Source organism: Motacilla alba, chromosome 4 (genome assembly GCF_015832195.1).
Source record: "Motacilla alba alba isolate MOTALB_02 chromosome 4, Motacilla_alba_V1.0_pri, whole genome shotgun sequence".
NCBI classification, from domain to species: Eukaryota; Metazoa; Chordata; class Aves; order Passeriformes; family Motacillidae; genus Motacilla; species Motacilla alba.
In genome coordinates, this window is record NC_052019.1 from 27,109,776 (window position 1) to 27,133,070 (window position 23,295).

The window sequence follows — 23,295 nt, forward strand, 5'->3', positions numbered from 1 at the left end:
TTCAGGGCTGAAGTGTATCTGTCTGCTTAAATAACATGGGAAAAACTGAAATTCCAAGTAGATAGTTTTAGCACAGCCACTGTACTGGTTTTATCTGGGATAGGGTTAATTTTCTCCACAGCAGCTCACATGGTGCTCTGTTTTGGATTTTGACTAGAACAGTGCTGCTAAAACAGGGATGTGAATGTTACTGCTCAGCAGCAGTTCCACAGTGCAAAGGCCCTTCTCTCTACCTCACTCTGCTGCACTGGGGAGGCTGGGGATGCACCAGCAGCTGGGAGGGGACACGGCAGGGAGAGCTGAACGAAGGGATATTCCATACTGCATGGCACTGCACTCAGCAATAAAAGCTTGGGAAAGGAGGAAGGGGAAGACATCTGGGTTTATGGCATTTGTCTTCCCAAGTAATCATGGTACATGACACAGCCCTGCTTTCCTGAAGATGGCTGAACAACTGCCTACTGACCAGATGGAGCAAACTAATTCCTTATTTTACTTTGCTTATGCAGACAGCTTTTGACTTCACCTGTTAATCTGCCTTTATCACAAGTTTGCTCACTTTTACTCTTCTGATTCTTTGCCTATCCAACTGAGAGGAGCGAGTGAGTGGCTGTGTGGGGCTGAGCTGCCTACAGGGGTTAGCCCAAAATAACTACTTACATTTTAAGTATTCCGGTGTCAAGGAATCACTTTCCAGCAGATGAGAAGACAATATTTTATAAATTTCTGAATGTTCTCCCTCTGGGATAAAATTAAATACACTCTGATCCACAAGATCAGACTGAAAAAAAAAGATTTAGTAAGCATTAATTCAAGATGCGCAATGTCACAAAGTCTACTATTTTAATGCAAAACAATGCCACAGTTCATTACTGACTCAACAAAGCCACCTGCTGGAAGACATATTAGTACTTTCCAAGAAAAAACCCTCACTCTGAGATGCCTGCCCCATGGGCAGTGGTAAATGAATTCCTTGCTTTGATTCACTTGCATACATGGCTTTTGCTTTACCTATTAAACTGCCTTTATCTCAACCCATGAGTTTTCTAACTTTTACCCTTCCAACTGCCTCCCCCATCCCACTGAGGGTTGATGAATGAGCTGCTGGGTGAGGATGAGTTGCCAGATACCATGTTTTATAAACAGTTCCACAGCTATGGACACATATATGAACAGCAGAAATGGATGCAGCAAAACTGAACAACTATTACATGCATAAATGCATTTGGTTAAGTATTCAAAAAAGAGGAATCATAAAATGTATGTTTAGAACTCATAAATCACACCTAAAAGCCAGAAACAAATGTGCTTCTGAGAACCTGGCAAATTCAACTAAAAGAAAAAATAAAAATCACAATTACCTGCATGTTTTTAAAAATTCTCAGACTGTTATTATGCACACAGTAAGACAATTTGCCTTTAAAGAGAATTTGTCCTTCTCTTCTAGAAAAGCACTCAATTTAACTCATCAATTGCTCGCAATAATTAATTTGCCTCCCTTCAGAGTAACATTATTCAAAGGTACCTTTAAAAACTAGAATGTTACCAGTGAGCAATGTCACCCAGATAAAAGATAAGTGAATATGATAAACCCGGAAGTATATACTGAATTAAAAAAGCAGAACCAGCAGCAATGTATTTATCAGAGTGCTTTGTCAAGAAAGAAGTAAAAAGGCAGTTTAAAAAATTTCAATTATTTAGATCTTTCATAATACTCTTCTGACTCATGTAGAGGCTGTGAACTCTAAAGGGTCTCCTGCAACCAACTGTGTTATTTCAGTTACACTGAAACTGATGCTAGCCACTTCATAATCCTTTCTAACAGAGTGCCGACTGCATTCTGCATTTCCAAAGGAAATGTTTAATATAGAAGACAGAGCAGTAGGAAGCAGTTGTGCTGAAGAAAAAACAGAGACCTTAAAACAAAGCATACATCTGTCCTACAAAGTCAAAAAGGGCCAACAATTAATTAGTACTCATATCAGAACACCAATAAACCACAGACAAACTGATATGTTACTGAAAGCAATTTGTTACTTACTGGCAAATGTTCAAGTAAGGGAGTTACACTTTCAGACACATATATTATATTTCCATCTGTCATAATTGCTAAAAAAAAACCATCAAGAGCCTGAAATTAAACATAACGGGTAGTTAAATAAAAAAGAAACAGAGCATACTTAAAATTTTAAGCTATATTCGATACAGAAAATAATACAGACCAATTTTACTTTAAGTTTATTACAGAAATGGGAATGACTTTCCCTATCTTTCCTTACTAAAACTCCTTAATCTTATTTTTACACTAAAAGCATTACATTTTCCATACTATTCTGTGGTTTCAGAAATAAGTACATATATAGACAGCCACTGTTTTCCCCACCTCCCACTCTGCCTGCCTGTAATTTTTAATTCCATCACCATTTTAGACGTCAGAAAGCTCATAAAAATGAGCTAGAGACAAAAGCAAGAAGATGTGGGGAAACTATGAGAAGAACATATAAAACAGTCAGCAAAATCAATCAATTTTAGTATTTAAAAATCTCAATATTCCCAATCTGCAAAAAGAAGCTTGCAGTGAGATTTATTGAAAACTTGTGAGATACAGTTCTGACTGCCTTATCTTCTACTGAACTCAAATTTCTTTCCTCTGAATACAACACGTTTCAGTTGAAAACTACCAACAAAAGGATGACAGAACTGTATTTCTAAACAGGAAATTTTAAAGCTCACATCTTTGAAAAAACCTCTTATAACAGAGTATTCTTTAAAAATATTTTTGAATATCAAAACCCTGAACTTTTTTTGTATCAGTGCATCAAAGCAAAAGTTTAACTATGGAATGAAAATAAAAAAGTTTTTGTTAATTTGTAATATTTTTCATTAACTATTATTAAAAATTGTTTCACTAACAAGATATAAATGACTTATGCTCATTTTTAATGAAAAAATAGCTTATACCTAAAGTTTCTTTCTGTAGTTTTGCAGCTAATCACATAATCTTTAGCAAAGTAATGCTCTCACACAAGTTTTGAAAAGCATAGCAAGTAAAGAAATTAAAACACTTACTTCTTGCTCACAAGTTACATGGATAGGTTATGCATTTTTCGAAATTAGGATTTTTAACTTAAGCATAATAATTCTTTCTCTAGTACCTTCCTTATGTTGATAATTTTAAATATCCACTTGGACAGTAAACACCTTCATTTACGGACTTGCTCTGTTACTTTGTTTATTTAATTGAAAATGTAGTTAAAAGAAAATCTGCTGCTCTGAAACAAAATTCTGAAACTCTGAATACATAGGAATTTTGATGGTTTATCTTAATGAAATCATATAGTTACAACCCAAATATGAGAATAAAAGACTGAAAAATTTCATAATGGAATGACTCCTGGTAAGGAATTATTCTACTCCCAGAAAAACAGAAATAATATACCTCTAACATTAACTGTGTGAACTCTTCATTACTAAGGAATGTTGGTTTCCAGTCCTGTCGAATTTCACTGGCGTCTGATTGTGCAGTAATTTCTACAATCAAACACATACACAGTGTAAGGATTAATACTTCCAAAAGCCATTTTTTCCCCTAAACTACATATACACAGTTAAGAAACAGCAGAAAGATCTCCAATCTCCTCTGTTGTTCATTCATTACATATAGATATTGCTCCTTAAAAAGAAAATAAATGTTTTCTCCCATGTCACAATTAAATTTGTTTTCTCTTTCCTTCAACCATTTTGTGCTACAGTCCTGCCAGGATTCAAGGTAATACTGAAGCAATGGACTTTGATAATGAAAACTTTCCTCTGAGACTATAATAAAATGTTTTATTAAGAGCGTTGTTTACAAATGTTTAGAAAGCCAAAATTCCTGATCCGTTTATGTAATTTAAATGGCTAATGCTCAAGTATCTTGTCAAATTCTTGTCATTCTAACCCTTGAAAAAAAAAATTGTCTTTGTCCTTTCTCTTCTTCCTACTCTTTTCTGGTTACGCTTAAAGAGTTTTTCAACCAACGTTGTTAAGTGCTGTATGACAGACTCCACTCTAGAATTCCTGCCTGTTACAAATACACAGATGAATTTGGATATAGATGTAGAGATTAAGGAGAGATTGCTGAAGGAGTTGAGAAATATACAGATTAACTTCCATATGCAGGTGAGAGAATCAACAGCTGCTAAGGAAAGCCTGACCCTGGGTTCTGAAAGTGATGCTTCCTTGTCAACCAGTAACTGAAACAAGAAGAAGCGAGACCTCACAGTGCTTCAGTTTTGATGAACAACAAGGGCATCACAGAAGTGCTGGTTTTAAGAACAATCTTGGACAAGCAATTGAGTATTCAGACAAATCAAAAGAACCAAACCAATTCTTCAAGGTTTTTCATTTTTAAAGGACAAATCTGCACAAAGTTCATAAGCTAGAGTTTTAGTTAAGGTGGTTTAAAGAGCCAGAAAACCTGAAATTGAATTAAAATATGCAAAGGGCTGGAGCAGTTTGTAATTTTGTTTACCACACTGAAGGGGGAAAACTTCACAAAAGAGCTTTAGACTTAACTAAAAAAACAGCAAACAATAGCAACGTCATGCAAGAAACTGGCCAAAAGTGGAAAGCTGCAAGAAGAGGTGAAAAAAACCAACAAATAAGACTTTCCAATTATCCGATCTCGCGAAACATATAAATTAATCAGGCTCTTCCAATCTGTTTTGAAATGGTAGCACAAAGCAGAAAGAGTGGGCTGGAGAATAAATAAAACCTAAGTATAACCCCAAATGTAGCTTTTCAGTCAGCACAAAGATACTGAACACTAAAGGGCAAGTCAAAGGACACAAAAATGAAAAGCTCTGCCACCAAAGTGGAGGCAAAATTCCAGGAACTTAGTGCATTCATTCCACAGAACACAGATAATCTTCACTTTAAACTGGGAAAGTCTGATTCATTGGCTCATTCTGGCCCTTATAACCATCCTACTTCAGAATTAAACAGACTGTCTTTTGAAATAGAATGGATTTTATGCTAAATAAAAGCTGAAGTTCATGCCTTTAACAAATCATTCTGAAATACCACAAGTACAGGTGTTCTTTTACATTTTCCATCATTAGACTAAGTATGATACAGGCAAACAGAGCCAAAGCAACAGAAAGAACCTGTTTCACTTGGTACCTTCAGAGAAACACCTAGAAATTCTGTCAGAAGGCTGCACTCATAGATAAATGACAGTAAGGTCACATTCCTGAGCTAGGCAACAGAAAGAGGATAACCAAACTTGCACATTGAACTTCAGTCTTCAGTTCTGTATCTGAAGTATCTCTACACCAGCACTAAGAATTCTTAAAAGAAATTGCTAGCCAAGCCAAGATCTGTACCATTTCTCTGTGGGTTGTGGGAGTTATCAGTCTACTACCTGCAATTATTCTACCTGCAGCTAAATTCCTCAGTATTTACTAATTTTAAAAAAATTCTTGTTTACAAATTCAAAGAAAGATGACAGGCAGTATTAGTCAAAGAGAAGCTCCCAGGGATACAATTTCAGTGTATTTAGCCTCCTGTATTGTCCCAGTGAGAAAAAGAATCCACACTGGCCAACAACCAATTCAGATAGCTCATCTGGAGCTGGTGCCAGAGTACCTAGCTTGGATAATGTGGAGATAGTCCAGAAAGAGCCAGAAGCAATGCAGTTAAATCCTGGTGGCTGAACACAGTAGGATTTTAACCATAAAGCAGCTACTCAGTGCTGAACAATCCATTTATTGCTAGGTCATTCAGCTTTATTGTAACATATCCAAGCACTTCGGAAGATAAAATATTCTTCTGAACTTTGCCAACATTTTGTCCAAAAACATTTCAATGTAAAACACTGCATAGCAATGCTAGTAAGGACTGGCAGCCAGAGCATTAGGGAACTTAATATGATATGTGCAGTCACACAGAGCTGCATTCTGTCACAGCAAGTGAAGGACAGAAGTGCCATGCCTTAAAAGGCAACTATCTCCAGAGATGCTTTTTGCCCCTTTATTAAAAAAATCAAATCTCAGAAAGCACTTTGAAGAGAAAAATAATATGACTCATGCTGCTGGCTGGCTGATACACATTTGTTCTGCATTCTACATTTTGTGTCAAGAATCGCCAAGATAAAATAATTTTGAAACAGAACTGATTTTCACAAAGCCTCATAACCTAAAGAACTGAATTTTACACAACAGGGGCCTTCACACTGCTTTTCTTTTTGTTATGAGACACATATGTCTCAGAAAATTAAAACAGCATAATCAATATTTAATTGTAAAGAAATCCCCCAAATCTATGAATTTTCATATGAATTATACCCCCCTCCTTTTTAATTTATGTTTACAATTTTAATAGCAATATTCAGTACACATTTGGTGTTACTGGAAACATAACACTAACAAAAGAGACGTGCTAGGGCATGGAAAAACATTTCTCATACCTTAAATTCTCACACATATTGTTGATAACTACATAACTATTCATCCACTTAATAGCTTTACTTATTTTATAACCTTATAGCTACTTCTTTTGACTCTACGGTTTTCTAGTTAGTACGTATTCCAAGAAATTACCCAAGGAAATTATTTAATTAGCAAAAGAGTCCATTTTCTTCAGTTTTCATCTTATTTTTGGCAGTGTGAACCACAAGGTGCCATATTAAGAACAAGTGTAGGAGCAGGAACAGAGATTTTTATATATATAATATCTAACAGCCACAAACAAGCATATACTTGGTGGAAGAATTTTTTTCATGACAGAAATAACAACCTGTAACAAACTTCAGCACAACATATCTGGGTATATCCCACAATCAGCTGATGCAAACAGCCAGAGGAACAAAGCATGGCAAGGATGTTCAAGGATATTGATCCTTTTGACATTTCAAATGACTTATAAAGAACAACACACACACACATACACTCAGTGGCTTATACATCCAAGCATACATGTTAAAACTTTGAAAATTTAAGCTAAAAGTATTTGTAGATTTTTCTGGCATTTTTCCCAGCTAAAAGGAAAAAAAAAAAGCCAAAATGCCTACACTCTGGTCTCTATGCCCCAGTATTTCACTTTCTCTTGTCAAGCAACCAACCCAGAAACATTGCTGGAAACCACAATGCCCTATTGCCTTATCACCTTTATTTAAGCAGCAAGTTGTGTAGGCACTTGACATGACAAGAAGGAGCACTAACTTCTCTTTGACTCGCTTTTTAGTGATTTATCTTGCTTCATGCAGAACCCAGAGAGACAAATCAACTGTTCAATTCAGGCTTATCTAAATAACCAAATAAGTACTTCCAGCAAGTACTTCCACTGAAATGGATCAACAGTTTTCCTGTGAAGCAAAACTTTTAACAACTTGCATCAACGTCTGTCCAGAACAAAAAACTTTGAGGTTATTTCAAAAAAAAATCTTCTCTTTGTGAAACAGATTTCATTGACAACTATGAGACAAAACAAATAAACAAATAGTACTGGTTTTTATTAAGTATTAGCAGAAACACAGTTATATCTCTGCTACATATATGATCTTAAGAATATCTTTCTCCAGAAGCGCTTCACATTTTTTTGACAAATTCCTTAAAGAAGCTGCAAAATTTTTAATATTTTATGTAATAATGTATCACTTAAAAAATTTAGTATTTATAAATAACATTTATTGTTACCTTTGTGCTTCCGTAAAAAGTCAATGCTCTTCTGCAGCACAGTGGATTTATCCATCTTCCGAGCATTACCTGGAAGCATGGAACCCAGCTCTTTGATAAGTACATTAAACTGATCTCGACGTTTCTTTTCTGACTTGTTTCTAGACACTCTGAAAAGCAAATCAGAACATGTTTTATAAAAACGATGAGACTTTCTTATAAGCTGCATACTACTGCCAGGTTCCTGAGGCAAACAGCCCCTTTAGAATTTCTGTTGTGATAACTCTCAGGAACTAACACCCACTCCGTATCTCAAACCACATTTTTGAAGAATGGCTTCCTCCTCAAGGAACAGTGCAACGAAGCCTTTGGAATAAAGTATCCTTTTGCAAAACACAAATAACTGAACCACAATTATAAATATGCAATATACCTGAAAAATCACAGTAGAAGAAATGCTGTTGAGTAATACATTTATTTGTAGGAGTAACTATTTTATTGTTTGGAAATCACATAGATAAGTTAAAGCGTCCAAGTATAGGACCTTTCTTAGCTTTAAGTAACTTTGAAATTTACCTTTTTGCTTTATCTTTGTCATCTTCTTCCACCAGCCCATCAAAAATGCTTCCGTCATTTCTGAAATAAACAGAAAGAAATAAATGTTGGAGTGGAAATTCCTCTCCTTTAAAGTTCAATCACAAAGAAGGAGGAAGGGTAAAGAGCTGACTATTCACCATCATCATCTCCATCACATCAAGAAAGCAACTGTTTTACTGTGATGTTTTACAAGGACCATCATCAGTAACCTGAAGCTAAGTCTTGTATGTTCTGCTTGCATTTACTAAAGAAAAAGCAAAAAAACCTTCTCTTTCTGACACAACTGTTTCTCATAAGAACTTACAGCCCTATACAGACATTTAATTGAACAATGTTTAACTTTGATTTTCTATCTTCTTGATTACTTTCATTACCATACCCTTTTGAAAACATGGGAGAGGACATATGTGATTTATTTTTACTTACTGGCAATTTCTATTCCAATTACTGAAAATGTATTTTTCTTAAAGTCTGAAATACTATTAGTGGAAGAGTCTTGAAGAATATGCTATACTTCATCCACATATTTATTTTCATAAATACACAACTAATATCAATATTAAACAGTAACTATTAATTATATTTTCTTTCTCAATAAGTATCTTAGCTGGACAACTGTCAATCTACTGCTAAAGAGATGTTAAAATACCAAAATAAGAATGTGTTTTCCTTTGAAGATGCCTCAGTACCCTTCACGTAAGTCCTTTGTTTCACTTCCTTTTGCTTTGAAAGTGAAGTCAAAACTATCCTTCTGTTTTCCAAAATTGCTGTATAATGGACTTTCATATTACTTCTCTAACTTCTCCCTGCTTTCAGTCTATTTAGTGCTGTCCACACTGACCTCTGTGTGTTTATCCTGGAATTTCTTATCCTAATGTTTCCTTCCCTCAAGCCAAGTAACCTTTCTAAAATGCTTACCTCATCTCTCTGATTTATAAACCATCAGGCAATTTTACTCTACATTATGATAAGCAGTGATGTCAGGAAGTTACTATTTTGTATGCTACTACACAAACATCAAGCTTTTAGAAGCAATTCATATATTTAAAAGGTTGACGTTTCAGTGAGATGCCACAAAATTTCACTAGAAGAACTGACAAGTTAAACAAGCATTAAAGAAGTTTTACCTTTTGCTTTTATTCTTTTTTTTCAATTGGGTTTAACTTGACATAAATTAAATGCAAGTTTCATATCCCAAAGATTCAAAAATGGTAATATACAGGATATTAAGTACAGATGTTCACCTAAGCTGCTAAGAGAGTGCAGCTCAAGGAATCAAGCAGAAAACATACCTCAGCTATTACTTTTCCCTTGAAATAGGTTATCAGGTCACTTTACTATCATCTACAGTAACACTAATCATTTAAATGTATTTGCTTTTCTTAATCAAAAACTGAAGTACTAAAAAAATTAAAAGTTCAAGTAATGTTAAAAATCAGCTCAACTTGCACAGATGTTGTTCCAAGGCTGAAAACAAGTAATGCATTTTAAGATTAACCTCAGGCAATTGAAATCACTCTTTCCAGTGACTACAAAATGACACATCTAGCAACTACCAAATTAACTTTGTCAAAAATAACCAAAACCTCACTCTTTACTTTTTGCATAAGTTAACATCTAAATGTATTAACCATACAAAAAAGACTATTAAAGAAAGAAATGAACAGTGATTCTCTCAAAACTCTCCATATCTATTAACATACCTGTCTGCAATGGAGCTCATTTTATGGGTGCTTATGGTAAAAAACATAACATATCACACTTTAGTCTTGTGGTAGACATTTGTACGCTTGCCTGTAAGAGAAGAAAAAATATCAAAATGTGACTGAGGGGAAAAAAAAAAAAGTGTTCTTTTTCAGAGCATACTGACATTTTCATTTAATCCACCCCTCCTAATCCTCCCCTCTATTCCAGCCTTCTGCTCTGCCTTCCTACCTTCTCTAAAGCAGTCTCCATTACCAGCATAACCTGGGCCTTAATATCTCATTTTACATGACAGAGTTCAAGAGAACATTATTAAGGCTACAGTAAATAAGACTGTACTAAACCAATACAAACCACTTCGTGACTCTGAATTCAGATATAGCTTTCAATTTTTATTTTAACTTTTTCCTAAAGAACCCTCATAAGTTTGAAGGCTGAACAGATGTTTAATACACTTAGCAGTACATTTTATTTAGAAACAGTGCAAATGGAAAGCACTTGGGATATAGTACTTTACAACTATAATTTATTCTTACTGTACTTTTTTTGAGCACATTGTTAGCATAGACATGTGAAAAGATAACAACAAGATAACAATTAGAATGTGATCTCTGTACTGTGAGAAATTTAATCTGACCATTTCTTAAAGCAGTCACTTATTCATGAGAGGAAGTTTTTGGTTTTCCAGATGTGCATTTGACTTTGAGTTAAGAATGTGAATGAAATATTAATAGTGAGAGAAGGAATACAACACAGGTTATGAAAAGGCTAAATTTAAATTCAAACATAAAACAATAGAATTAAACCTGTTTCTTTCATATGAAAAGTCAGTTTTCAGAGGCTGCTCAAATGGAGCACCAGGATTGCAACATTGGCACTGATTAGGGAACAACTGCATGCAGCAAGTTTTCTAGGAGCTGAACTTGCCAATCTTCAGGAATTTTTAGTAGGCTAAAAACTTAACAGTCCATTTAGTGACTCAATATTTTCTGAAAAAAGATTTGTTTCTGAGAGTACTAAAACCAGTGGAACTTGCACTGTCAATACCACAAGAAATACAGCAGCAAAAGCCTGATGAGAGAACTGAGGAAGAAAGCTTGTGATTCAACCAAACTGTCTCTGCATCTACAGCCACATACTGTGTGGGTTTCCTTCACAAGAATAGCATTTTTCACCACAAAGTTTCATAACTTGAGTTCAGCAGGAAAGTAAATGGGAGAGCTGTGCTGCAGCAGAATCTCTTTCAAGGCACATCACAGGGCATGCTGGTGTTCCTGCTCAAATGCCCCATTTCTTCAATTAGTACAGACCACCTTTGCCTTGCCTTCACCCTCCAAAATCTAGTGCTATGAAGATACACTGGCAGCAAACCATTTCCTCCCTCCAATACTTCAAAATAACAACTGCACTGGCCATGCTGCCAAATTAAATTCCCCAAATTAGTTGGCCAAGTAACAGAATTGTGCCGTTTGAAAACCAGCCGTAAATGGCATGAGAAAAGTGAATTGTGAAGAAGTGTCTGTTTGAATTTTTGTCAAAAGTGTGCAACAAGAGACAGGTTGCTCAGCAGTAAAAACTAACTATCGTGACTGGCATGGAACTAAGTTTACAATCAAGACAAAAGCTATAAACTTGTTTTTTAAGCTGTAAACTCATTTAGCTTACATGGTAAGCACTAATACAGCTATGCACTAATTACACTTCCAGCTCTGTGTTAATTTTTATACAGAAATTGTACCTAAAATCATAGGGATCAAGAGCAACATGAAATTTTGTATGACAAATTATACACTTTACCTAATCTGCAAAAGAAAAACACCTGCACAGCTAAATACAGAAAACTTTTACTTGTGACGTAACTGACATATTATTATACAGAATCAGAATTTAGAAGTCAATATTTTTCACTTTAACAGAGCACTCAATTCCAAGAATTCACCAAAATCATTCATTACAATCTAAAGATCTCATGTCAGAACCCGCAACCTAGATCTGGTATCCAAGGCAAATAGTTTAAAGTACTGAAAAGCACAGGAAATGCACCTGCAGCACACTGGTTTCTCATCTTTCAAGGTCTGACCCTTCTCTCTTTGCATCCAAATTTGCAAGACACTAAATGCTCTCAGTGCTTATACATGCCAAGGGTAAGACTGCAGAGATAATGCCACCAAAACCAGTCAAGTTGAAAGTAAACACTAGGTGAATAAAGGACTATGTCTATTTTCTAAGATTCAAATTCAGTCCTGTTCTGGAGAGCAAAAGACACTACTTAACACTGCTACTCAGCCCATCAGTGTTGATAACTGAAAGCCATGGGAACCTTATCAATTATAAGAACAGAGTTTTACCTTTTACACTTTAGGACTTGTTGAAGTATGAGGTTTAGGGACGAAACCTGGCTCCCGTGAAGAACAATGTGGAGTTAAGAGGTATCCTCTTCAGCAGAAAATAAATTCCAAACTGTCAAAAAATAACAATAGAGGGCTTGAAAATCAGTGAGTTTAAAAATTATCTACGTCTTCATTTTTTAATGAAGTCAAGCAATTGTTTTAATAAGAGTAATCTTTAAATGCAATATTCTGCTTATCAAATACAGCTCAAGTATTTTACTTTTTGAATTGACATTACTTTAAAGTTCTTCTTGATAAGCAGGACATCCTGACACACTTTTATCTTGGCTTTAAGCTATCACTTCATGCTTGTCTTTAGCCTTTATGTCCCTCTCACTTTTGAATTTGGTATCACTCATACCATCTACATCTTCACATCCACTTACACTACCTTCAAATTGCATTTATATACCATTATTTAAACACCTTTTCACTGAAGTTCTTATTAGGGTCTTTTCTGGCTTTCTGTGTTACATCTCTCCAAGCCTCCAAAATTGTTATTCTCAGGACTCCAGCACATGTAGAATGCTGCTGTTGTTGACAACTAGCAAAGCTGCCCAGTTGCATTATTGCTTCTCCCTCAAAGCCATTAACTCTATGTTTCAAAACCCACTTCAAAATCAATTCCTAGAATGTATCACAAACTTGCTTCAACTGAACTTCTTCCAAACAAGAACTCAGCACTGACATAAGTGATTGCCTACTTCCAGTCTCTTTATACCATTACATATATCATTTATAGTTACTTTAACCATGCCACTTCCCACATTTTTATGCTACATGAAATCAGGTTTTTTCCCTCATCCCTGTTTCTATCTGCCTTGCTTACTGTCTGAAAAAAAAACAAATTCATTATAACATGTACTTCTTCCATTTCTGAAAAATGTTATTTTAAAGTATAATAAATTCTAAAAAGGAAGCTAGAACCTATAAACTAAGGTTATGCTACTTGTAAATTCATTGATGACTTTTATGGAGAACACCAGAATTATCACATATTTGATTTGCAAAGTTAGAGTGCCTTCTCCTGCACCTAACAGAGGTTCTCAAGTGGTTAAAATACAGATGCAAACATTAACATAGAAAGTTAAAGCATAGCAGAACAATCTGCCAACAGGAGAAAAACAATTACAGTGTGATTCAATGAAGCCACTTGTTCTTGTCTGGCCAAATAACCTGCTGGCCCATTGACCTACTTTTTTAGGTGTTTACAGCCTCCTCTCCTATTCTGTTTTGTTCCATTTGACAAGTGCAAACATTAATAGTGACAAAGAGTCCCATGGAAGTCTGCAACATGAAACCAGTGTTTTTATACTGCTTGGAGTGGAACAACTCTGCCAACTCTCACCCAGTGCCTAACATATTTCTAATGATGAAAATTTTAGACCTCCCCTCTGCAGTATGTAGAGGTGCATTTCTTTTAAATCACATTTACACACTAAAACACCACCAGTCTTAATCACAGAACCATCTTTTATAACAGCAAAAAAGGGAGCTCTTACACATATTTCAAAAAGGGATTTTAACAAGAGCAGGAGAGGAATATGCATATATCATAAAAGAACACAAGCAAGGTTAAGTCAGACCAAAAGAGAAGCTAATCACACTGGAAAAGCTTTTGTTGCCAAAACCACATAGAACTCTAACTCAGTAGAAATGGCATGCGTGTGAAAGCCAGCAGAAAGGTTAAAACGCCTACATGCCAGCACTGGCAGCCACAAGTGTTCAAAGGTCATTGTTCTGTCTCCACAACTCATTAGATTTTTTTAAAAAATGAATTATGTGTGTCTATCGCTTGACACATTCAGGCATGTTTAACAACTTTTCCGTAACCAAGGTGGCTAGAAACTTACTATCTCAAAGGAAGCTGAGGTCCTCAATCAAAAATCTTAGCTGCTGCCATGAATGTGCAAACCATTACTACACAAAATTGCTCAATCTGTAGAAAAATTACAAAAAGTAGCAATACTGCAAATTCTGCACTCTGCTGACTTATCACACATGGAAAGGCAATAAGTTATTGAGTCCCAAGTCATTGTTTGGCCAAATAAAAAAGGTTCTCAATAAGTTACAGGGTAAAAAGTCATAATACAACCTAAGGTAATAAAGTTCACACCATCTGATAAAGAATTCCATTTTTTTAGACTGAAAGAATTTCAGTACCTTCAGTCCAATTTTATTAACATTATTGGAATGCACATTGGTAATATTAAATATTGTAAACAAATTCAAAGATTGAACAAACTATGAAATTACAGGACAGTCTTGCTAATGACAAAGGTTCTGTCAGGACTGGACTGAAAAATGAGTGGAACAATGGTGAATGTATTGCCTGTATTTCATTTTGTTTAGAGCCAGTAACTGAAATCCCTATGTCTCCAGCACTTCACCATAATGGTAACACTGAAATATATTTTTGAGGAAGAATAAGTATTGCTCTTGTACTGTAAAAAATATTTTCATATAAATGCCTTGATTTATGTAAAATTTATATCACGGCATACAAGTAACACTTACTTGATTTTGCAGATTACCACCCCCAGAAATAATGTGAGGTGGCTTGTATTATTAAGGCAAACAATTTTACACTGGGATTATCACAGGAAAAACATATGAAGCAATACAGTTTTCTAGCCCTACAGTTTCTTCAAACAGAAATTTATTAACTTCTTTAATACAACCTGATTTCTCTGCTATAATCCAATTTTGCCAAGGGAGCAAACTAGTTATTAAAATCATTGAGGATTAGCTGTAGAGAAGATCTTGTTTAAAGAATCAAAGCCACAGCACCCAGTGCCCTGCAGAGGTCTTAACACTAGTCACCCACCAGGGTAAGAAAGACCAAGAGCAGAAACATCACACTGAGCAAACAGCTCAGCAGAACCTGACTCCCAATGTAAGCACGGCGTCAGAAGCCCTGTTCATGATAGAGATTCTGAAGATAATTATAAACCTTCCTGATACTCCTTTCCATGAGCTTCTGATCATTTGGATAATGAATTTCTGGGGTTTTACTCTACTAGGACATTATACCATAATTAGGACAAGCAGAGATCCAGCCATTATCTCCTGCCCAAAATAGCACATCACTATCACCCGTGTTTTCCATTTTGCTTTTTGCTTCATCGGATCACCTCCAGCCCAGACATTTTTCTCTTTACCTTCCTCTTTCTTGGAGGTGGGATAGAGGGAGGAGAAGAAGAATTTGTCCAGGTTTAGTTTCTCTCCAGGAACCATAGCATTTTGTAGAGCAAAAAATCTTTAGACAGGTAAACCATGAGCACTTGCTCTCTAATCACATATATTTTGGTCTAATAGAGTAAGTAAGGTTTCAAGGCAGCTGCTCCTTTCCTTGCATTGGTATATACACCAACAGAAAGCAATTTAGGGCTATGACTGATTAGTCTTTTCTTGCTAATCAAAGGCTGTTTTTAAAACTGACATGTCTCCCTTTTTTACCTAAAAAAAAGGGGCAATTGGAAAAGGAAATCAAAATGTAGGGCTAAAAGGAACTTCAAGGAACTCTGCTGAAACTTTGCAGCTGAACAGGTTATTCTAGCAGCTGGGAATAGTCACATATTGCAAACTTTCCTCTACCACACCAATAATTCAGTTTTTGGTCTGTGCTCGCACAGAAAAGATGACACATCCTAGAAATGTCATTTTCTGAGATAAAACATGCTATAGCAGCAGGTGTTCATCTTCCAGGGCTTCAGAGGACAAACAATGAGAGGGCTGCTTCTAGCATGGAAGGATCCCAGATGGGATCCATCCTATTTTAATAGGAAAATCTGTGAGTGGCCATGAGTAGTCTGCTCTGAATGAGCAGCTTCCTTAGGTCCACCACCTTTTTTTGGGAGTACTCAAGGACATAGAGTGGAGAAAGTGCAGTAGAACAGAAGACTTGTGGTGTGGGTTGCCATTACCTGAATGGCAGTCTCATGTCTGCTACTGAAGGACTTTTGGTAAGAGGGTAAGTCCAAGCAGTCTACAGGAGAGATTAAATGTATGTTAGAAGGCCTGTTATGGTAGTAGTTAGTGATATCACCGATTTAGTTGATTTATAATGACATTTGAAAGAGTGCATACTATCTGTGTACCATCATACACAGTCCACAGCAGCTAGAAGAGGCTATAGACCACCTTGAGTAGCAGAAAACACGACAACAGAGGTAAAATGAGGTTAAGTTCTTAGAAATGGTTTGTCACAGAGATGTGCCCTGTCTACTCCCTGACACGGTAATGGACCTAAACAAGCTGCTCAAACAAATTTGCTCAGAAGTCACTGATAATAATAATATCACTGATAAAAATAATATCTTCATAGAAAAATGAATTATGAGGATTACAGGAAAAAGCAATTCTCTCCTGCATGGTTCATGTATTAGACTGTCCCACCATCAGGAGAGATTTCTCTAGGAATTGGGACTGACAGTGGGACACACTTTGCTACTTCCATCTCTCTAGCTCACGGAAAAAGAAAACACTCCTTTGCTCCAGATCATTCGGGCTGATCTCTGCTTGACCAACTGTTCTGCAGCCACTCTTCTATCCTCCTCTGCAGTCTGTATCTCCTTCCCCTTACTCAACACAGAGATGGCCCCATAGCTCCCTCCCTGATACAGTGCAGCTCCCTAATCTTGGCCCAGACTGCAGTGAAGATGCATGCAAGAAAGCTCTAATAAGCCTCAGACCTTTAACAGTCTGAGTGACTGAGGCACAGTGGTTACACACTGGGGCAACAGTGATTACACACTGGTGGAGTTGGCAGTCCAGAGGGATGTGAATCAAGTGAGCAGGAAAGTTAGGCCTCTGAAGCAAGCCAGTATGAACCCCAGGGAAACTGCCCTGAGGGACACTGATCTGGTCTCTGACTCACCAAACTGACTTCTCCAAACATCCTCAGACCTGCCACCTCACCAGGAATTCTCTAGCAATCTGGGCTCTTGGCCTGAGCCTGGCTTCCCTCCAGCTCCCTGGGGGTGACCAGGAAAGCACTCAGCAGGTTGCCAGGTGTCTAATAATTGGTCCTTGGCTGTGGGGTGCTGAAGCACTTACCAGGCTTTTTTCCCCTCTGTCCCTTTCCAGGCTGCCTGTATTATCTTCACCTTCCAAGATTCCAACTAACTACACTTAACAGCTGAGGTCTTGTTTATGTGCCTCCATCAAATTACTAACAGAGTTACTAAAGAAAGGGATACAACACAAATTTTCAGAGTCATCAATAAACAAGTTCCCCAAATCAGAAAAATAAATGGACAATGAAAAATAGTACAAACCCAAGTTTATAGGATAAATTTGAAAGGCAGCATTTAATAACCTAGCCATCAGAACCAGTTGTTATTCTTCCTTAGTCTCATTTAAAATATTTTCTCAATGTCATTTGTATACAGTTCCTTACAAGAGATTCCCTTCCTTCAATAACAAAGCTGTAAGAGTGAGTGGCAGAAATAATGTTTGCAAATCACGTGCAACTAGTCTGTACAAAAAAAAAAAGACAGTGGCTACATCATCCCACTTGCTCCCATTTTTTTAAGGCCCCACCCTTCCTTGGCTTTTACTGGAGGTACACATCCCTTTAGCTCTGGCCACACACTGAAGCAGAATTGTGAAACTATGTGTTTAAAAGAACACACATATCACACAATTTTAATAAGAACAAAATAGACATTTCAAAAGTGTGGCTCCACCTATCTTTGAAAATTGGCACAGCTAAGAAACAGTACCGCTCTATAAAGACCAGGAACATCTTAGCTACATCTCCCACTGCTGGTTCTATAACACAGCACCCTGGCTTAGACTTGAGCATGTGTTGTGTTTGCACACCCAAAAATACAATACATATTTCATAGTCAAGTCTGGCTTAAAAGTACACCTACTGTCTCTTTAAATGATGCTTAACACAAAACCAGTACTTCACAACAGGAGTTTAAGTCAACAGAAGCTAATTACCAACCTGTTAGTGTTACAATTCAAAACTGAAAACTTTCACATCCCTGTGGAAATCTCCATTTCTTTTAATGGAATGCTGAGAAGATACAACCTGCAGTCAGCTAGTCAGCTGAAGAACAGATCCTAAATTAAAGCTTACCGTGCTTTAATTTAGGAAATTAGGAAAAAAGTGCTATAGATGGTCTAAAATCTGCAGTCTGCTGTTCTCTAACAGGACCCATGTAAACTTGGTACATTTCACAATGAACAAATAAAACCAAGCTCCCTTCTTCCAGCCTCTTAGATGGAACTGAGAAGGTAGACAATTGATAAGTTTTTTTCAGAAGTTCAAAAGGTGAAAAAATTCCACACACACATTCTGAAGTTTAAATTCCCACTATTATAACTATCCCATAAAATCATTTACTACATACAAATAATTTTTTTCTACTGATTAAAGTTATCAGACAATAAAAAATCTAAAAAAAAAAACTTCACTTGATAAATTCTCAATATTAACAGAAATTTAAAGAAAAAACTTTAAAAAAACACTACCAAAACACTACCAACACTCCTGGAGTTAAAACACTTTGCTGTAATTAATCCAATTAAAAATGTGCATATTTATGAAACTGAGCATTATAAATTTCAGATGTTTTGTACCAGATACAAATGTTAGTTTAACAATCAATTTTTTAAAAATGGTTTGTCGCATTTTCATCAAAGCAAAAATTCTATGAAGAATCCTAATAAATCAAACCAAAGAAGAAAAATTGACTTAACATTTAATTCCTATACTGGAAAATAAACATGGCAATTCACCAAGAAATGAGAAAGATCAAAGAATCAAACATTAGTTTTGCTCTACCTCAATAAGAAAAGGGAAGAATGACTGAAAGCCAACTACTTTCTGAAAATGGTCCTGGAGAAAATTAATTATCTATTTCAACAGACATAATTATTACACACTCAAAGCAAGATAACATCAAGGAAATTCTTCTTCCATTCCATGCAAAATTTCTGTTTGGTGTTGATAAGTTCAGAAAATGAGGCTTTATCATTGTTATTATTACTGCAACAACACTCAGCTATCCACCTCAATTACTCTTCCTGAAATACATGAACCTACATATTACATGAGCACTTCAACTGCCAGACTTTTAGTATGCAGATATGTCTTGTAAGTGGGGAAAGGAAGTTAAAAAGAGATTATGAGATTCACACAAATGAATCTTTCCAAAATTTAATCCTAGACCAGAAAAAAAAAAAACACCCAGTGAAGATTAGCTTCTACAATCAAATGAACACTTCCACTTTTTACATAAAGAAAGAGAAAACTTCAGTCAAATTTTCCTGCTTGTTCTCAATTATGCCATTCTAAAACTTTCAGAAATCAAGAAAGTCAACAGTTGACCAAGAGGGTCTGTAAGAAGATATGCAAATTATTTCTGCACCCAAAGCCTTTATGACAATCATAGAATGGGCTAGGCTGGGAGGGGCCACAATGGGTCATCCCATCCAACCTCCCTGCACAAGCAGGGTCATCCTAGAGCACAGTGCACAGGGTTGTGTGAGACAGTTCTGGAGTACTTCCAGTGAGGCAGACTCCAAAGACTCCCTGGAAATCTGTTCCTGTGCTCGTTCACCTGCACAGTAAAGTTCTTTATCTTCTGGTGGAACTTCCTTTGCATCAGTTTCTGCCCACTGCCTCTTTCCTATTGCTTGGCAACACTGAGAAGAGCCTGGATCCATGCTCTCTTCCTGCAGATACATACATCCATAAGTTCCCCCCCTCAACTGTCTCTCCTCCAGGATGAACAGGCCCAGCTTCCTCAGCCTTTCCTCACAAGAGAGATGCTCCAATCCCTTCCTCATCTTTGTTGCCCTCCACTGGACCTCCTCCAGGAGCTCCATGTCTCTCTTGCCCTGAGGAGCCCAGAGCTGGGCACAGCACTCCTGATGTGGCCCCACCAGGGCTGAGTAGAGGGGCAGGATCACCTCCCTCAGCCTGCTGCCAATGTTCTTCCTAATGCACCCCAGGACACCACTGGCCTTCTCATCCACACAGGCACACTCACTGCTGGCTCATGGATAGTCTGTTGTCCACCAGAACCCCCAGGTCCTTCCCTGGACAGCTGCTTTCCAGCAGGTCAGTCCCCAGCCTGTGCTGGTGCATGGGGTCACTCCTCCCCAGGTGCAAGAACCTGCACTTGCCCTTGCTGAATTTCCTCCCTGCCAATCTCTCCAGCCTGTCAAGGCCCTTCTGAAGGGCTGCACAGCACTCTGGGGTACTGGCTGCTCCTCCCAGCATTGTGTCATCATCAAACTTGCTGAGGATGCACCTGCCCCTTCATCAAAGTCATTGATGAATAAGTTAAACAACTCCCAATATTGAATAATGGGGGACAGCACAAGTGTCAGGCCTCCAACCAGAACCTGTGTCACTGATTGTGACTCTCTCGAGTCAGCCAGTTCTCAAACCATTTCACTGTCCACTCATCCAGACCATACTTCCTGAGTTTGCCTACAAGGATGTTAGAGATGGTGTTGAAACCATTGCTTAAGTTGAGGTTAAACAGCATCCACTGCTCTCCCCTCATCCCTCCAGGCAGTTGTTTCATCATAAAAGGCAATCAGGTTGGCCAAGGATGATTTGCCCTTAGTCCATGCTCCTGATCCCCTTCTTGTAACCCACATGAATAGAGATGGCCTCCAGAAGGAAACATTCCATCACCTTTCCAGGGATTGAGATGAGGTTGACTGGCCAGTAGTTCTCTGGGTTCTCCTTTTTGCCATTTCTGAAGACCAGGGTGACATATGCTTTCTTCCAGTCCTCAGATACCCCTCCTGATTGCCCTGACCTCTCATGAGCAGCCTCATGATGGTGTCCACCAGCTCTCTCAGCACTTGCTGATGCAATCCATCAGGGCCTATAGACTTGGGAATGTTCAGTTTACCTGGGTGTTCTCTAACACAATCCTCCTTGACCTCGCTGAAGGAAAGTCTTCCCTCCAAAATTCCTCTACCCTGGTCTTCTGAGTCAGATATTCCAGAGAGCTGGTCTTGCCAGCAAAGACCAATGCAAAGAAGTCATTCAGTGTCTCCACCTTTTCTGCATCCTCTGTCACCAAGGTCCCCTTCCATTTAGTAAGAGGCCTTCATTATCTTAGTTTTTTCTTTTGTTATTTATGTATTTGAAGAAGCCCTTCTTGTTGTCCTGGACATTCTCAATCAGATTTAATTCCAGGTGGGTCTTGGCCCTTCCTGCCATGTTTCTACTTTGACAAGCACTTTATATTGATTCGAAGAAGTCTGCCCTGCTTTAATTTCCTGTGTATTTCCTGATTACACTTGAAAAATGACAAAAGATAAAAATTCTACATTTGCCCCCTTTGTCCAACTTCTTGCTCATTGTTCTTGAGCCTTAAAGGAGTCATGCTTGAATACCAACCAGCTCTCTTGGACTCCTGTTCCCACGGGATTCTTTCAAGATCCCTGAAGAGGCAGAAATTAGCTCTCCTGAAGTCCATGGCTGTAATCTTACTTGCTGCCTTGCTTCATCCTTGCGCCTTAAAGTCCATAAAGGATATAGCTTATGAGTCTTAAATCAGTTTTGAGGAATATCAAATTATTTTATATCATCAAGTTACTCCTTTAAGATACAATTATCGAGCACATCCAGAAACATCTTACTGCTTCTCAGTTACGTCCACACGAAAAAGGGATGGGAGGGGTCAGAGGGGAACTGGCACACCAGTTCCAGACAACTAAAAAACATGCCAGTCAACCAAGCAAAATTAACTCAAGGGATTTTTGTAGGTGGTTTTGTTTTGTTGGTTTTTTTGGGTTTTGGGGGTTTTTTTGCTTGTTTTGACCTCTTTTCTTTGGTTGGTTTTCTCTAAATAGGAGACAAAGACTTATTCCTAATCGGGGTCAGGGTCTTTACCGAGAATGTGGGAGAAGTAAGACTAAGTACTTCCTCTGAATCTGTCCACAGATGAAGAATTACCACATGAAAGATAGCAAGAGCAATACCCACAGACCGCACAGGTAACTACATGGCTACAGAGACCAGGCACTTCACACCCTAACAGCTACGTATGTTTGTAAGCACTTTTACCAATCTCCTTGATCAAGCCAAAAGTTTTTGTAATGTTACCCTCTGATCATTACTCTGACCACTCATTTCCACGGACACATTATATTCCCTCTCTTCAGCTAGCAAAGACAATCTGATGAATGATTTATATCAACAGCAATTATTTGTAACACTTACAGTTGTGCAGGTATACCAAATGGACATAATTTTTTTAAAAACTGACAACAGTTGCCAACAGCAACACCCAAGAATATATGACAGGTGTTTTAGAAAGCCAATATTTCATTTGAAACTTAATTATCTATATCACATAGAAATGCATACATGTAAGTAAAACACTTCTAAAAATATTTAGTGCTAGTCACCACTTTACTTTTTACAAGTTGATTGCACAATCCATGATCTGCGCAGCTGTGGAAGTGCTTCTGGTGCCTAAATTTCCCAGCATGGGTGACTCATGCACAGCTAAATTATTCTGCAAGGCTCCTGTGAAGAGTGGACTGTTTGCCAGCCTGAAAAATGGAGTAGGCGGTGTACTTCACTGGAAGCATCTTCAAAATGAAAGAAGTGAGATTTCACATTTCCATAAAATGAGACAGTTGGAAAAATTTAAGCTACAACACTGAAGTGCAGTCCAAGTCAAAAATTACCAAACAAGCAGCTCCTCCTCCTCCCTACCTCCACCCACCACTTTCCCCAGAAGGCCTGCACATCATTTTGGAGACCACAAAGTGGAAACAAAAGGAAAATGAATGAGGCAGCTGAAAAAAGGACAAAACAAAACATGGGGAGCACTTGGGGATGGTCATTTCAGTATACTTCCACTCTAAGAGAAGAGCAGGTTTGGGACCACTTGATGAAATTGAATAGCCACAAGTCTATGGGACCTGATGAGATGATGTTGCCATGCCACTCTCCA

General features: G+C 37.5%; 1 protein-coding gene across 9 annotated transcripts in view; it reads right to left on the reverse strand.

The window, feature by feature from the left end:
• Positions 1–23,295, reverse strand: part of CLOCK (clock circadian regulator) — a 64,041-nt gene that overhangs the window by 23,407 nt on the left and 17,339 nt on the right. For all 9 annotated transcript variants that reach the window (XM_038134494.1, XM_038134503.1, XM_038134500.1 and 6 more), the window contains 7 exons: positions 12,305–12,416; positions 9,956–10,046; positions 8,232–8,291; positions 7,677–7,825; positions 3,440–3,531; positions 2,042–2,131; positions 661–781 (listed from right to left, as the gene is read on the reverse strand). In XM_038134494.1, coding sequence (XP_037990422.1) covers positions 661–781; positions 2,042–2,131; positions 3,440–3,531; positions 7,677–7,825; positions 8,232–8,291; positions 9,956–10,002 — 559 coding nt within the window. In that variant the 5' untranslated portion in view covers positions 10,003–10,046; positions 12,305–12,416. The remainder of the gene's footprint in view (positions 1–660; positions 782–2,041; positions 2,132–3,439; positions 3,532–7,676; positions 7,826–8,231; positions 8,292–9,955; positions 10,047–12,304; positions 12,417–23,295) is intronic.